This window comes from Cylas formicarius, unplaced genomic scaffold (assembly GCF_029955315.1).
Source record: "Cylas formicarius isolate icCylForm1 unplaced genomic scaffold, icCylForm1.1 PGA_scaffold_2__14_contigs__length_35257938, whole genome shotgun sequence".
Taxonomy (NCBI): Eukaryota; Metazoa; Arthropoda; class Insecta; order Coleoptera; family Brentidae; genus Cylas; species Cylas formicarius.
The window spans coordinates 17,047,946-17,066,476 of NW_026844319.1; the positions used below are offsets into that span (position 1 = coordinate 17,047,946).

At 34.0% G+C, this 18,531-nt stretch overlaps 1 protein-coding gene across 1 annotated transcript in view; it reads left to right on the top strand.

Annotated features, from left to right (window-relative positions):
- The first annotated feature begins 285 nt into the window (after positions 1 to 285).
- Positions 286 to 18,531, top strand: part of LOC132698562 (dendritic arbor reduction protein 1-like) — a 359,652-nt gene continuing 341,406 nt past the window's right edge. Inside the window, exon 1 of the mRNA XM_060664720.1 lies at positions 286 to 710. Coding sequence (XP_060520703.1) covers positions 564 to 710 — 147 coding nt within the window. The 5' untranslated portion in view covers positions 286 to 563. The remainder of the gene's footprint in view (positions 711 to 18,531) is intronic.

Here is an 18,531-nt window from a genome sequence, read left to right on the forward strand (position 1 = left end):
TTTAAGGGAGTTTACAAGTTTATCAGTAAATGTTAAACGACTTATAAAACCATGAAAAATCTCGAAATTGAAACCGTAGAAAATGTTTTTCCAGGTCGCTCCTCCCCTTTACTGAAATCGATAGACACCATTTGCAACCGGGAACGAAGTGGGGGACGCCTGCGCCGTCGCGACGGCGCGCGTCCCTCGCGCCATCGCTCCTCCTGCTCCCACGTCCTATTCCTGCTATCAGAAAGACGCGCGCGCGATCGTATCCTGCTATACGCTTTAGTCGCGGTCGCGAAAGTGGCAGAGTTGAACCGCGAGGAACAACTGCACCGACCAACCGCGGACTGTGGACTGCCACAAGGATCTGTCTCCGGCCCCTCATCACTCCCTCTCCGCATACATTATGTTTACGCTCCACCAATAAACGTAATAATTATAGGCGCGTAAACGTTCCACGTATAGTCGCTAGTTTCGACACGTTTTTTTGTTGATATTTTTGGAAATCGCTCTGAAAAATGAAAATTGCTCGTTTTTGAGTGAGAGTGCGGTGTGCGAGACCCCTTTTCGGGGGTACTATGGATACAGGGGCGTGTTGCGTGGCCCCTTCGCTAGATACTTCTTCGACGGAGGATCAGATCGTGCCGGTTCAGGGCGAGTACTGGAGTCACTGCCAGAATAACAACCCGCAGCCACTGTTGGACGCGTTGATACTTCAAATGCAGGTAAATCTTGTCACCAAAATAGGTGGTGGGCTTTGTAATATCTAAGTTTGCTCAAACTTTATTCCCTGGACATCTCGGGAATTGTAATTGGTAACTGGTAATTTCGTAGCTTCTGACACCACGAAAGATCAGTTAGTAAATAAACGCTTTTCACCATAAAAGTTAGGTAAAGATGGCGGGGTGGGGGTTACGAAATGTTTTTTACCTATCATAGCATAATATAAATAGCAACCTACTTATATAGTAGGTCTTATAAGGCATTAGAAGAGAAAGAAGTTACAGATGTTACTTCCGATCTAAAACTCCCTACAATATGTACGGAATACAACATAAAATAGAATTTTGTTTGGTGAAATGATGGCATCAGTTGAAAGTTGCCAGTGCGCTGGCCATAGACTTGGCTCAATTCATCTTTACTAACCAGTTTTGTTGCTGTTTGTTTGTTGTTGAGAAATCATGTAATTTTTGCATGATGGCTTTGGTTAATACTGACTCATCTCCCAGCTTTGAGGGAATTGGTGGTGCTCAGTTGAGTTACCATCATTGTGAAGGAATCTTACCACTATTTGTGGCCTGGGTTTGGTCTCGTTTTGCTCGTTTTTGGAAAATATCCTGCTAAATATGAAACAATTTCTGCTTTTGGTTACAAAATTCGATCTAACCCCAGCGTACACGAGGTAATGTAAGTTTGGCATAATTTATCTCAACAATATTTAAAACGTTTTTGCAAAAAATGTGCTTACTTAATACAAATAAATAAAAGTGACTGATAACGTTCTCCGCAATTGCTGTTATTGAATACAATGTTGTCAAGGTCCACGTTTAAACACAGCTAAGTTTCCTGTAGGTAAATTGTCCAATGGTCCATGGTACTTACGAAATGCAGCCGATGCAATGAATTGTAGGAAACTACAATTCATTGCATCTGCTTCGATGAATGACCGCGCAGGCGTTCACAGCTGCCATTACACGAATAGCGGATTTTCGTTTTTTTTTTTCAAAACGTGTCGAAAAATAAATTAAAAAAAACTTTTATTGCAAAATGTTAAAGAGAGAACAATGAAAATACGATTTAGTCGAAGAATTCCATTAGGCATTAGAGATTAAGTCCTACGCCATCGGCATTACGGTAGCTTAACGCGACCGCCGACTTAAAATGTCATAGACGAACGTTTCGCGCCTTAGCGAGGATTTAAAAAATTTAACGTGCTTTCGCAGGAACGCTCCCTGCCTTAAAGACGCTCGGGATTAACAGTAATTCGTAGTTAAACAATCGATTCGTCTCGATCATACCGTTCTCCGTGTTTCTGGTTTGATCCCGCAACAGAGAGATAATGTTTTGACGAGCAGACAAACACGAAATTGTTGTAATTCCTTCAATAAAGAGATTTAGCCGTTGGTATGCATCAAAGAACCGAACCCATTCGGGAACTAATTCCACGCTAGATTAATCAAATCAATTTTTTGAAATTGTCGATAATTGGGATTTACGTCTGCGGGGGGAATTAAGCGTCGAGATATTTACGACGACTTTTTGGTATACTCGCCCCATAATTAAAAGGGAGTAATAAAGTCTGACGAAGGTGCCACTTTCTATTCACTACTTACCTCTTAACACTCCAACGGTTCTGGCTCAGTGTAAATAGGCAGAATTTTCACGAAATCTTTCAGGGCTTCTGTGGACAGTTAAACTGGTTATTGGGATGGAAGATAACTCGTTTCTTGTGAGAGAGAGTTTTCTTGACGAGGGAAAGCGGGTTTTTGTTGATAACGGCGCCGCTGCTCGCTGCAATGGAAAAAAAGGGAACACGTGCGTCGTGGCTTTTCCGTGTGAAAAATAAATCCGCGTAATGTCAAGGTTACCCTATATAAACTCAAGTACGTTCTTTATGTAATAATTATTTGAAATATGCACGAAAACGGCATTATTAATGTCCCATTCATTTCGCAATTTCGCGATTTGCCGTGTCTTGGTAGCTATTTAGACATTGGTGAGGTTTTCCGCTTTAAAGTAAAATCAAAAGCAACGATTGAGAATATTGTTTATTTAATAAAATTAACAAATAAAATGAATTGTTTGCTAAGATAACAAATTATTCATATTTGGAATAAACTTCCGGCCAGGCTGGTCACCATATATCGCTTTAGTAACAGTTTTTCCATTTATGATCACTCCTGACATCCTGTCGCTCTTGGCTTTGTTAAAAATTTCTCCACAGAATGTAACCATGACGTATCCCCTCTTGATCTCTATTTCATTGCTGATTGCTGATTCCAATACTATCAAAATCTTTTTCAAAGTCAATACGTTTTATCAAATAATTATTTCTCTTCGATCTTAAACTGCGTATGTTCACAGGGCTAGTAAAACTAAAAAATTCAGGCAAATTTTAAAATAGAAAAAATATAGCTAGCAATGGTCTTTCTTGATTTAATTAATTTGTTAACCGATGTAAGTCTTACTAAAATCATTTAGATAGTATCAAACAATATTATCGTTAAATGTTTGAAAAATAAAATGTATAAAAAAGTTATGTAATTATGAATTTATAAAATTAAAAAACCTTCCAAAAAAGCACAGGCAATTTGATGTACTTAGTCATTCAAAATATTTGTCTTTTTTAACGTTTTAAAAAAGCGTATTGTCAGCAAATAGTAGTAGTCACTTTTTCAGCAGCACCATTTAAAAAAAGAAAAATAAACAGGTCTTCACTTAAATGTGCGCATTTTGCCAATATTTTTTATTTCTTAAAAACAAGAAATATGTTTTTTTTTATTTTTGTGAATATCAAACTGATGATTCATGTTGTAGTTCTAAATAATATGCAGGATTGTTCATAAACAATTGGCAATCTCTGAACTAGAAATACTAGAGAGAAAATATTATGATAGAGCCTAAGATATACTGGTTTGGGAGATACAGGACGTTTAAAGTTTGAATTTCTTTCCGAATGTTTTCATTAATTGAGAATGTGTGGTACCTATCATAATAAAAATTTACAGTTTTACATTTTTTGACATGGCAATTACGAATATAATACTTATTTGGACGTTGTTCATAGAGGGTGCTTAGTTTAAATAAATTAATTTTTGGTCATAATAATTTGGTAGTAATAACAGTAATAGTAATAAAACGATGTTAGTAATATGTTCTAAGTAGGCTTATGTCAGCATATGACAAGTTTACACGTCATTAAATTTTGACTAATTTGTGTGCGTGTTACTACTTATGCAAACGTATTAGCTGGTAATCATTAAATGCCGCGATGTAATCATTTTTCTTATAGTAATTTGTATTTTTGCTCAAGCAAATGTCAGTCGACTTAAACTTTATATTGGTTTTTTATTGTTCCCTCATCTTTTAAGTTTTTATTAAAAAAATAACAGAAAAAGACTTTTTTTTTTAATTGTAAATAAGTCATCGTAACTAGAGAGTTGATTCGATTTATTTAAATAAGAAGTTCATGATTGTCATGTCAAAAACCCTAAAACTACCAGTTTTTATAAGTATACTGTAAAAACTTTGTCAATTAATGAGAAAATTCGGAATAAAATTCCAACTTTGACCGCCCTGTATATGTTTTGGTTAGTTAGTAGCTCCAGTTTAGAGATTGCAGCTTCTTTATGAATTATATTATCCTGCCATACAAGTGCTAAAATAAAATTAATAATTTTCTTTATTGTATGGAAATACTTACTTTATTTTTGAATGTTATTAATATATTTCATTTACATAATAACCCGATCAGCTATTATTTATTTAGAAAACAAAATAAGATCATGCAATATGCAATAGATGTAAATGTTTTACTTACTTAAGAAATAAACTTTCTTTTGCGGTTACATGTATGCCATTGCAAGGTAATAATTTACTATTTTATACAATGTTTATTAATGAACATCAAACCTGTAGAAAAATCTATAAATAATATAAAACGAAATCTTGTTATACTTATTTGATATTATTATTAAGGTGTTTAACAAAGAAAAGAATACCCATTACTTTAAATCTAAATAAAATTTGCATCACAAAACCGTGTTGATCAACATTTTTATTTGGGTCGAGGTACCTTTGCTAAATGTTGAATGCAAGTGGTTTTAATAATTTCTTACTGAGTTATTCAATGGTGAAAGCAGCAACTTTAGGTTGCGGAGAATTTTGTGCAGTCTTAGAAAATGTCATTTAGTGTTAAAAGTTCACTTTGGAAGAAACCAATTCCGGTCTTGCTTGTGATACCTGTTTTATTTCAGAGAGCACTTTAGGGAGACTTTGGAAAAAAAGTGAAGAGGAACTAGACAGACCAAACAAAGAGAGTATTCAAAATGGTTCGTTTTACTTCAAGGTATTAAATGTATGCATGTATAAAGCCAGAAAAAAAGTTACCTTCAAGAAAATCTTTGGAAAAATTAAACAGAAAGAGCTTTTTTCTGATCTCGGTTTATCCTTTACGATATTTTCCGAATATCTTTAAAATTTCATTAACTACACTTATTTCCAACACTTATTTTTACTCCATAAAATTTTCAAAAATGCTTTCTTTATCCTTGCTTTATCAGAAACTCGTCGTCTCCAATTTTTATAACTGTAGTTCCGGTGGTACGTGTGTTACATGAGTATTATCACTTACCGGTCATGATAAAGCGGGCGAACTTTACCAAGAATTCCTTTGCCTTTGGTCCGAAAATGGCGTTTGTCTAAAAATTTCTCATATTTGTCGAAATTTAGATTAACTTATGCTATTTATTATTTATTTGTTTTGTTTATACGAAATCGTAAAGTTGCTTTGTTATCAATGTTAATAAAATACATTTATCCGACACCGTGATCTCGTAACCTATAAGGGATTAGTGATTTTTATCGATATGAATGTAGTTTAAAATATTTACATAAGCAGTGTCTTAAAATAGGCAATGATTTGTATAATAACGTATACGAAAACTTCATAAAAATCACATTTTCCCAACAATTTCCAACTCTTTATGTGTATATTTATAAAAGGGCATTGGACTCTAAAAACATTGCTTTGATTGTCTTATTATTACGTTTTTTGAATTTTTCGCGTGGTTGAGCTTTCGCCGAGTTGGCGTTGGAATATGATTTCGTCGCGTGTGTCAAATCCTCGCATTAGATTTTTGATTTTTGTAGTTTTCGGTTGATTTTCGGGTGTTTATCAATACGGCGGAGTCATCTTTCGAGTGGCTGGTGTTCAGAAAATGTTAAAAGCGAGGTAGGTGCGTAGTTGTAATGTGCCGCGGTATTTTTTCCGCCAGCGATACGGGCAAAAGAATCCCGGCGAGTACGCGACAAAGGAAAACGCGTCTCCCTCTCTCTTTCTCTCAATCGCCGTTCTTCGGTTTATTAACATTAATTTTTCAGCTAGGATCTTTTTGTGTGACGTGTAATGTATTCCTCCTCTGTCCGACGTGGCATATTATTGAAATTCTAAAATGTTCGGCCCTGCTCGCAGTGGTATACCGCCACGGATAGATGATACGGCAAAAACCGCTTCGTTGTTATGCGGGGCACAAATTAAAACGCTAATTTTTAACTTGTCATTGTCACTCGGACGGAGGAGGCGGCGATAAAAGATTTGTCCCGAAGCGCACCAGCCGAATCAGTCACTAACATGGAATTGAAATTTTTGTTTTCAATATTTCAACGAACCTATCGTTGCTATCGAACCTAAGGTTGCGGTAACGCAGCCGATATCGATGTTGTGAGGAAAATTGATCAATTTTCAACTATTGCCATGCGTGAATGTCTGGCCTCCACCATAACCCAAAGGGTGTAAAGAATACAAAACTAACTAATCAAAACTGTCAGTGGTCCGTGAGTATGCGCAATTAATGAGAGATTTATACTTTTAAAAATATCATTTTGTTATATATATAGCGTGTTTCTATTTTCGTGGGTAAGCAATAACTTTCTTATTTTAAATAGAACACCCTCTATATTAATGCATTTTCCAAATTCTTCGGAACTTTCTGCCCTGCACTGTCGCGCTCCCTCTGTTAGAAGGGCCTTGTACTTCGAGAAAGTACAGTAAAGTCTGTTCATAGATATCAGAAAGTGACTAACTGATACCAATTAACAGGTCTGTACTTTGCTAAGAATTTAATTATTTGGGGTTTTCTTGGGAAATATAGTAAACAATATTTATTTATTTATTTATGTATGTATTTATGTTTAAATCTAAAATAAAATTACAAATTATTTTTATTACCTGCTTAAATTACTTAAAATTATTCACATAATATATCAGTATCACTATCGCTATCATCGCCTGTTCTAATTATTATTTGTCATATATTATTTGCAATATGGATATACGATTGATTATTCTGCTTTTTCTATATGTTTAACAGAATTTACCCAACTTTGTGGAGGGATGTTAAAAACTTCGGTTTCTATAAGTTTGAGGACATTGGAATTAACACGGGGAACAATATTGTTACGACGAATGGCAGATTTCAGTTGGTGCCAAACATGTTCAATGGGAATAAATTATACAGTGGTAAGGTGGAAGCTTTAAAACTGTATGCCCTAGATTTTTTGCATAATTATCACAGACGTTTTCCTTTTGTAGGTTCAAGCTTTGTAGAACCTCAATTAATCGCTGTTTGCTATAATCTTCGTGAAAATAAATGTCGTTATTATACATGTAGTTTTGGATTGTTGCTTTTGTGTCACATGAGGAAGGGGTTTTAGTCAACTGTCTACTGTGATAACTTGCATTGTCCATTACAATTACGCTATTAGGAGGAATGTTTGGAACTAGTTTGTTTTTAAACCAACTTTCAAATAAATCAGCGGTGGTGTCTTCATGGTAATCCAGAGAAGCATCTTTAGAGCCAGCATGCAAAATAGTTATCCTTTTACCTCTTTTTGATGGCGCGTTTGTTTTACACTTATCAGTTGAGTCAACCCAACCCTTTTCCGGGGTGTCATAAGTGTCGAACCAGGTTTCATCCAAGTAAATAATTGGCCTTTGTTGTTCTCTGTAAATCCTAATTTATATAAAATATAAAAATATATAAAATTATTTTCTATTACGGAAAACAATTTTACCTGAATTTAAATTCCGAAACTTTAGGTAATAATCTTGGATAATCCCATTCAAAAGCAATTGGTCACTTTCTTATATCTATGAACAGACCATACCTCATTTATGGGAAGGTTGGATATTTTTTCGGGCTCAATGAATTGAGCTCCTAATCGGCTTGCTCTAGTGGTGCGCAGTTTTTTAGAAGACGAATTCTGCCTTTTAAAGCCTTTCTTATGTATTTTTTTATGTAGTGGCATGTGTTACTATTTTAAAAATAACATTAACAATCAAAATGAAAGAATCACTTTTTCAAATAGAAATAATGCTGTGACCACCAAACATGGCAAAAAAAAACTACAGAAACGTCATTGTTTCGGCTTACTCTTTTAACAGTTTTATTTCATCTACCTTAATCAGTTTAGTCTATTAAAGGATTTTTGTAAAAAAAAAATAAACCAAATAAGGGAGAAAATACTAATAGTAATTAAAATAAATTAAAAGCACAGTTTATTATGTGCAATATCCAGAGAGAAATATATAGAATTTTTGTATATATTTTTTAATTTGCCATTATTTAATTGAAAACAGTGCTTTCTTGTAGGTTTTTGTCTATTTTGAGACATCAAACAAATTTAAAAACTTTTGTTTTAATAATTTAATTTCCAGGTAATTTTTGAGATTTATAAAAATTGTGAAACGACTGTAGTAGGTGCCATTTCTTTAGTGCTTTACGTTATTTCTTGACCAGATTTATTGCCAATAATTCGAAATATAAAATTCTTAGAACTTTATACACAGTCAAAATTTTTTAAATGCTATTTATGCTAAAATTATAAAAATTGTTATGCATTTAGGTTTTTTTTTAATATCAGAGTCAACAAAAGTGGCGACATATATTCAGGCCCGCAAAAGTCACTTTTATCATCAAATTCAAAGAAACATAACAATTAGGTATAGCTTATTATATATTAAATATTCCTATAAAATTACGGAGAATTTTAAAATACCTCAATATACAATATATTTCTAAAATAACAAAGTTTTAATTTGTATACGAAAACAAATGTACCCTGTACATATAGCAATAGAATGTTTAAAAAGAATTAGTGAATCGAAACTACTTCTGTCTTTACTTCTTGTTTGATATTTCTTAGAAATTCTGTGATAAGGTATCATCGCAGGATAAACGGGCCACTTGCATGGCTCTGATCAATTGTCTTATCAAATCACAACACCTTGGAACCTTACGAACGTATTCTGCCTCTGCATTCCTGAGCAAGTTTAGATTAGCGCTTCTAGCATAGTAATGGTATCATTTTTATATATTTACAAAATTTTGTTAATGTTTCTGTGCAACTTTTATTTTATTTAGAGCGGGAGGGGTGCTAATGAAGATAGCTCTTTTGCGATATAAATTAATGCTACTGATAGATCACTATAACAGAAGGTGGTTTATATTATTTCTCAATGTTTCTATCGGGTTGGGATTTCCGGGGTTAATATTTGTTAATATCTGTGGAATTATTTTCATCTTGTGCAATTAATGTGACGAGGTGACCAACTTCGAGAGAGATGAATCCAGGACACTTACATCCGACCCTTTAAAATAAAAACAAAAACAAAAAACTTATTACTTTTGTGTAGAAAAAAAAATATGTATTGAAAATATATACGAACTAAATTTTAATGTCTAATGATTTTTTAAAACCACCTATTGTTTAAAAGAACACTTATTTTGACCACCTATTGCTTTTAAAAGGAATTTGTAAAACTCCGCAACTTAAATTCCCGTTACACCTTCTAATGACGGCTGATTTCAACGTGCTCACATGAATTTGACTTTTTTCGCTACCCAAAAAGTTGTTTATAATTGAAAACAGTGTTTTTAAACCCCAGTTGCTTTTTTGTACAATTTTCAAAAACTTCAAGCTATCGGACACAAACATTGGTGTCATTGACAACTTTTCATATGTTACAAATTCCTTTATTAATGTTTCATTTTACAATAAAATAGTTTTCATTGCGGGGTTGAATTTCTGAGTAATGTGGTATGTTTTGAAGTAATACCCGTTTAAATGTATCCAACGTTTGAGACGATGGAGTTTCCCATTGTGAGAGGTATTCCTCGGCTGTCAAGTAGAACTCTACTATAGTTGTTTCTATGGAATTACGGTTTGTATGTTTGTATTTTATAAAATGAGGTGCCTTCGGTCAAGTGGGAGATAAAATATAACTATATTGAAAAATCCGGGATAATTCAAGACAAGTAGGTTTTCCAGGACGTGGTCCGAAAAACCTGAACTTGTACAGGTTGGTGAGCCTGAATTTGATGTTTGTATTTTTTTTTAAATGGCAAGTGCTTGTTTGCATATTTCATTTCTCCAAAATATATCACTAAATTTTATAAAAAAATTTATATATTTATACATAAATTTATTGCATAGTATACAGGGCATTTAAGATTAGTGCTTATAAAGTAATACACCAAAATGATCAAAACTTTCACATACCCTATATATTATTTAAAATTCTAAGACGTAATTAAACGTTTGTATTAATTAGCCATGGAACGTCATTACCAAAAAAGGACAAAAATTTATTTTAAATAGATTTTTTTACAATAAACAATATATCTTGAATTTGAAATTTGAAATTTATCAATATAGAATTAGAAATTGAAATTTTTCTTCACTTTCGTTATATAGTTACTGAATAAAGTTTGCTATATTTGCCTAGCGGCTTGAAAATGATTTGAGATAAGGTGGAAGTGTCGAAAATTTATTTTAAATTCGGAAATTTTTCAGGCACACCGGAAGCCCACTTAAAATTCGACCCGCGCGCACGGCTTTCGAATTAAAACGAGCGTATTGTTTTGTCGCTGGAAATTCTTATTAGCTCCGAGAAATTTGCGGTTTTCTCGTAATAAAGCGTCCGACCATAAACCGAAGATATAAACTTTATTCTCTTTATAATCGCTACGTTGTAAAATATTTTATCGCCAAAAAAAATAGCATACTTGGCTCGTTTGACCCCAAAAACCGCGAAACGTTCTTTACTCGTGATTCCCCCTGCGAGCCTACGAATCCGTTGCCGTCTAAAAATATGTTTTCTCGGAAAATCGACTTTTCGTATTTCCGCGCAATCTTATCGTTTTTAAAGTATTAGATAAGGTCCGCGTTGTTGATTCTTTGCGAAATTGCATATACATTTTTTATCTCTTTACATATTTGGATTCCATGCGTCTCAAAAACTATAAACTTTTAATGCTATTTTTCACCTGCGTTTATGATTGGAAAACTGACAAATTACTCCGGCGGTTTCGTAGGCTCGCCTCGTGCGGAATTATATTTGGTGGCTGTGGATGGCTGCAAATGAAATTGGCGCGAATCAAAGGACACATGACAATTCATTCGTAAAATGAATCGAAACTGCCAGCCAGCATAAACAAATATTTATGAATGGTTCAGTTCCCATGTATGTGGCAATAGAATTTCTTTGAGTCGGTTGAGCTAATTCAGTTCGGCGCTTAGAAATGACAACGCTTTCAGTTTACGCTAAGCGATGTCACTATGGGTGTAGGTTACGTACGAAATCTGGATGATTGAAAGCTCAAAACCATTTTAACTAACAAAAAAATCCAAATTCTAAAATAATTTTAAAACGACTAGCGTTTCCTCTGATAGATCAATATTTAAAAGGATCGCAGTGACGTCACAAGTCAGTAAATAAAGTTTTTTGTAGGAAGTTTTAGGTTATACAGGGTGTTTCAAAAAACATTCGCCAGCGCTCGACGACGGAATAGTCATACAAAAAATCCTTACTTTATGACCTAAAATTTTAATTCTTTCTCTCAGAAACGATGCAAGATACGAAAAAGCTCTAGAAACGGAAATGTTGTACTTTTTATGGCTTATATAAAGTAAATAACAATAATTCCAAAAATATCAGCGGCGTTAAAAAGACTATTCGTTAGTGTACCTTGCGGGACGATATTGAACTTCTTAACTTGAATCTAGTTGAAGCAAAATTAGCCCTTAATTATTATAATAGACTTTGCCAAATTTCAACAAAAAAATGTTTGTTTTCTAACGAATCTTCAGCCGAGCATTGAATCACCCGTATACTGGTATACTTATATAATCGGCACATATAACTAAATAACAAATAAATAAGTTGAGGATTTAGAAGTAAATATTCAATATTATAGTCTGTACTTATATATTTTAATAATTAAATTTGCGGGAAATGATTACTTGTAGAAATCCTGATAAGATAGCAAAATCTTCATGCATGTTCTTTTGTGGAACACCATATCGACGTAAGTAAACATTTTGTAATTACTTATGGGTGTTGCATTGTTAAGACACTCCAAGCTAATCTAACCAATACTAAAATATACAGAATGTTCGCATGATAAAGTTGAATATTTCGAATATTTGAATATATGTATATTCAAGATCGGTATATTAAGATTGATTCTTGTCATGATTATTTACCTCGTTTTTTCCCGCATAAATATCAATAAATATTATATTAGTACAGTGGTAGATGTTGGCAATTTACAATTTGCGAATTAAAAGCAAGCTGCGGCAACGACATGAGAACTCTCACCTGAAAGAGGCGTGATTTTAAAAGACAGGTTTGATATTTTTGTAACAAATTGGTGTTTTTTCTAAGAACTAATTTAATAAAACTAAATCCTAAATAATACCAAATAACACTAAAAAAATAATACCACTATTACTATATCTTTAAATAGACTAATAACTAATAACAAATAACTACCAAATATAAACGATACATACGTGTTGTAACATAGACAACGTTGAACTCCATTTGTTTGCTCTAAAAATGTTTAAATCTTAATTTTTTAATTTCAAGGGAAAGTAAATACGAACTCTTGTTTATGATGATAATAATCGAGAGGAAAGCTTTCGCAAGGATAAATAAAAGGAACTGTTTTGAAATATCATTTTAATATTTACCCATCATTTTTGTCATATGTTGATATATTATTATATAATTGAATTTACAAGTAAATAAATCCTCCAAAACACATATTGTTATAATCCTAAATTGAACCACTAACCAACCCTTTGTAAACAGATTTTAGTATACGACTTTAGATGGTAGAATTCCTTTTGTCATATCAGGTTATTAAAAATAATAAACGTTTCACAAGATTACTGGAATAAATATTTTTAAAAAAATTTCTCAGTTACATACACATAGAGGATTGCTATTTGAGGTTCATATAGTCTTCTGAAAGTAATACAGTAATAATGCAGTAAAGCGATGGTATAATTAAAGTTTATTAAATCGATTCACTAAACCATGTAGCTATTAGATAATACGTGCCCTACTACGATAAAAACTGATGCGCCTCAGGTGGCTATGATATTTCCATAGAGATCGGAATGATCTTCGGCTCCTCTACATTTTACTCAGTAACCTTTACTTTGCGCCAATTTCTTTCTAAACAGCGATATCCACACATATGACTCCGTATTGCCCGAATATTTAATTAGATCTGGACATATTTTGAGAAAATACTGCCATAAAAATGCCCCATCCAAATTTATTGACGATCGGTCGGTGACTATGTAGGTCATTATATGCCGCAAAACGCAATTTTAAAAGCTCTCGACACTTTCCATTTAAATCCAAAACTACGTGGTAACTTTTGTTATTTGGTTTCATGGTCAAGAATTGCTACGAGGTTTTCTTAACTATTTAATCCCTACACAAACTAATATACGTTTTATTATTGAATTCGAAACTTTTAGCAAATCAGACCAAAAATCATCGGTTATCATATTGCTTACAGAGCCTTAAAAAAAGATGAAGTCTTCCATTGCAAAATACACTTTATCACAATCTGCCAACAAAAATGAGTCAGAAAGCAACCCCACACTTGCCACTGTGAACCATAATTATATTCAAAAGATTACTGAGCACAAATCAGAAGTTGTTAAGAAACATAATGTTAAAATCAGATTTACCACTTGTTCAAAAATCTCTCAACATCTTCGATCCATCAAAAATACCGCTTGAAACACTAGAGTCGTTAAATACGAGTCTTTTAAAAGTCAAATTTATGAATAAATATCAGGAACAGTTATGCGTTCCCTGTCATCACCAGTCATTGCAAATATATTTATGTAAGTTTGTGAGAAGAAAGTCGACTCCATCTAAATCCAAAACTACGTCGAAACTTTTGTTATTTGGCTTCATGGTCAAGAATCCCTACGAGGTTTTCTTAGTATAGAGATTAAATATACCATAATATAGGATTTATCATTGAATTGGAAACTAATAGTAATCTCCACACTCTTATTTATAAACAATCCGACCTAACATTGGGTCGTTCAGTTTACAGAAAACCTACGAACACAGACCGATAGTCTAATGCATTGTCATATCAACCCGCCTCATTGACTCCAGCTAACATCTGTTCTTGCATCAAATAATTTTTTCACAACCTCTTAAAAAAACAGTCACAAAGTAACCCCACACTTGGTATTATGTTCCTTCCTTACATTCAAAACATTACTGACCACATATCAAAAGTTCTTAAGAAACATAATGTTAAAACTAGATTTACCACTTGCTCGCAAGTCTCTCGATCGATCAAAGACAAAATACCGTTCGAGACACCAGGAGTTTTCAGCATTCCCTTGTACATGCAACAAAGACCACATTGGAGACAGGTGGAAAAATATCAACCAATCTGAAACAACATGAAAGTGAGTTAAGACTACGACAAATACACTCATCAGGAGTTGCTGAATAAAATCATAAAACCGGACATCAAATATTATTCGAACAAACTTAAATTGTTATATGTAATCAAATCTTCTACCACAAAGGAAAAGGGAGAATCCATAGAAATTTGTAAACAACAACATAATCTTAGCTCTGTCTTTCTCAAACAGTATATAAGCACGTACAGAGTGGAATGCAAACCAGTTTCAGGCGAAACGTCAGCGAGTTCTATTGATCAACAACGGACGCAAAAGTCCAGAAGACTTGTAACTTGCGCATGTGCATTTTAAATCCGCCTGGTTGGTTCATGGACAGGGCTTCACACGCAATTTTTTTTAGCAGTATTTAACTAAACAAACCGATAGACGAAAAATAAAAACCATTATGCAAGGTAGTTGAGCGGGTGTCCTCTAACGAACCAACTTTTAAATTACTCTGTAAACTTTTCCTTTTTTTAACGAACTAACCAAACTCCTCATAATAATAATGAAAATGATCAATGTTTGTGTAATGTTTTTCACTCTTCAAACGTCAAATTACAGCGTCTCGGATAATCTGATTCGGTTTGATTTATATTTTAATCGGAGGCCGTTGGTAATATCATTTTGATGTTACATAAGCGTGCTTAATTTATGGCGTCGTTCCGATATGACCATATTTTACGCCATCGACATTAACAATCTGTACGCATTTCTCCATGGTCCCCTCCCAACCTTCTTATTAAACCTGAATACTTGGACGGTGGGTGTTTGTTGCGTATAATTATTTCCGATACGGGTATTTCGTTTATTTATTTACGATCGCCTCATTGGTATGCATAATTTTTCGTTATTATGTTTTACGACGGCCGTCTCGATGTCGAGAGAGAACGTGACGTAATCCTCGGTACCGAGATTTTTCTAATAAGCGCATTTATTAGTAATAATATTGCTGTAAAAATTAGCGAAACAAAATGAACAATTTTTCAAAGAAATTTCGCATGCTGTGGAATTTCTAGTCTACTCTCTTCTTAGTCTAACGTCGTGAATGATATGTAGTAGCTGTTATGGATTCATGTCTCGTCCAAGTTCATTATAACGCCACTGATCGTTTGTCGATTTTGGGATTCCCTAGTTGCTCTCTCTAGCCTAGATACTGTTATGATATGCGGCATTCCCTGCACAATGAGTCGTTCAACATCGTCCTGGCGCATTACATGTTTGAAAAATTTCAGAGCACGTGATAAACGGTGTTCGAGCTTAATTTTTATCTAATATTGAAGCAGTTGTATGCCTAGCTGTCCATGGTACTTATAGCCAACTACGCCAACACCATATTTTGATGTTGATAACCTGACGCATACTTAAGAAAAGGTGTTTCTCAATTCTTGCAAGTTGCAGTCGCGATTATTTGTAATATATTATTATATTTATTATCATAAATATATTACCGTATTAACAACTTGGCAATTCGAAATTTCCGGTGGCTTGAAGATGTTCAAGCCCTCGAGCAATTATCATGATTTTGGTTTAATTGCCATTTTAGTTGCAGTCCATATTTGCCTTACCTTTTAAATGCTTTAGTGGATTAACAAGAAAACGACTTACTCTCTCTAAAAAAAATGGATGTGAAAAAATTGGTAGAGCACTAGGAAGTTTGCGGAACAGTTTAATGATAAGTTTCCTCTTCAATGTGTATTTGATATAAAGTTTGTATCGCAGGAGGTATCATGACAGGGTGGTTGCGCGAGTCTGATTCTAAAGTGGCCCTATACACATGCAGGCAAGTGTTAAGACTTGTCTATACAGGTCGAGACACGCGAAGTGTATGTGTCAAAACTCACGGCGCGTTCAGTTCCAAGCGCGACTCGAAGCGAATCAGATTGTGTCTGATTTTTAGAGCAAGTGCGAAGGCCAACTTGTCAGTGTATGTTCAGCTTTGTTTAGGTTTCGCGCCAAGACTGTTTTCGTGGCAGAATAGTCGCTGGAAAAAATGGCAAATTCTAGACTGTCAAAGAAACATGAACACATTATTAAGATACAGCAAAGGAAGACTTTATCAAAAAAAAAATAATTCAATGCGGAGTTGTTTCCATTCCATTCCATTCTCAGGTAATTTTTGTAATCGTCCGGTTCTAATCTCAATTCATTTATTAAATTAACATTCGAGTATGTATCATGTTTGGATAACCACGGCGTCACCCATTTCCATACTTTAAACTGCAAGAACGACAGCGGTTGCAATCACACACATTTCTTCGACGTTAATTTTTCGCACAGTAGCAGCTCCCACCAACTGATGAACCTCGACGTTTACCTGAATAGTGTGTGACCGCCATTCGTATCGCACTTGCTCGCGGTCTTATCTAGACACACTTGCGCGCGGACTTGCTGCATGTGTAAAGCCCCCATAAGATGAAGAAAATAGACAAGTGATATTGGGTATATCCCCCTTGCCCAACTGGTTCCTACCTTAAGTAATACTTTTTGGATCTGAAACAATTTTCATTAATTAGGAAATGTATCCCTGACCTGACCTGACATTGCATCAATATAGCAAACCTGACCGAAGGCTGTGGAAGTTTGAGAGGCTTAGAAACCTTTTTTCTGAATTTGAGCAGTCGTGACATGGCTAAAGATATATCTAAACTGTTATTAAAGTATGAATCGGAATTTAATAAAAATAAATTGACACGTACAATAATTAATCTCCGGCTATTTTAAAAAGTAGCAACTATATTTGATTTTATCTACTGGTATGTTTGCTCATATGAAATGTAAATTAATAAATCCACTTAACATATTACAATATAATATTTTATATTATGTACATAAAAAGTTCTTATTTGTTATTTATACATATGTAATATTAGGTATATATAAGAAGCATTTAAGTTAATAAATAATGTAAAATAGCAGCATTCGTTTTAGTTTATGTTTTTTTTACGTTTTTGACGTTTGTGAATTCTGACAGTTATGTCAGTGAATATATTCGTGTTGTTCTGCAAAACTATACCCAAAAAACTAAAGGTCGTAGAAAAAGTATAGTATGCTACACGTTTGGTAAACATTTTAAGTCACTCGTTTTTTAAACATTCGCTGTGCTCGTGCCAAATAAATTGCATATTACATAATACACTAATTTTCTACTCTCTTCTGGAAAATATCTAATTAAACACCGATCTAGCGTACGGAAAACGTCACTTTACGACGTGAGTTTCTTGTACCACGCATCCGAATCCCTTGGTACATTTCCGTTATATTAACGCACGGATTTGGGAGCAATCGAATTAATTTTGACGCCTGATTAGTGCATAATTGATCGGTATTTCAGAGTAGAGAGTAGAAAATTATGCAACAAGTGTGGTAAACGGCATTTAAGTCAAGAGTTTATTTGACACGAGCTAAGCGCAGTGGAGCGAATTCTTAATAAACGGGTGACCTATAAAGTTTACCTAACGTATTGTATACTTTACTTTTTATACGACCTGTAGTTTTTGTGTACATTTATGCAAGACAACGCCAATACATTCACTGACATGACCGTTAGAATTGACAATATCTCCGAAAACATCCGATTATTCCCAAACCGGTGGGGTAATATTCCTGAAATATCCGGGAATATCCGGATCCGTGGTAAAATAACACTTTCCGTAAAATACCTAATTTTAGACCGATCTCGCGTGCGGAGCAATGGGATGTTTTCGGAGGTATTACCGCACGGCTTGAATTTTGACGTTTGTCGATTCTGAAAGTCATATCAGTGTATGTATTTGTATTGTTTTGAAAAAAACGGTACCCAAAAAAGAAAAAGCATAGTATGCAACACGCTTGGTAAACAAGTTAATTGACTCATTTATTAAACACTCGCTCCGCTCGTTCCAAATAAGCTCGTGACTCAAATGCTGTTTACCACACTTGTTGCATAATACACTGTAAAGGTAATAAAGCTTACCTGTTTAAAATTTTGTAAAATTAAAAAAAGATCTGGTTGTTTGTAAACAGAATGGGTCAAAGGTGTTAGTTTATCAC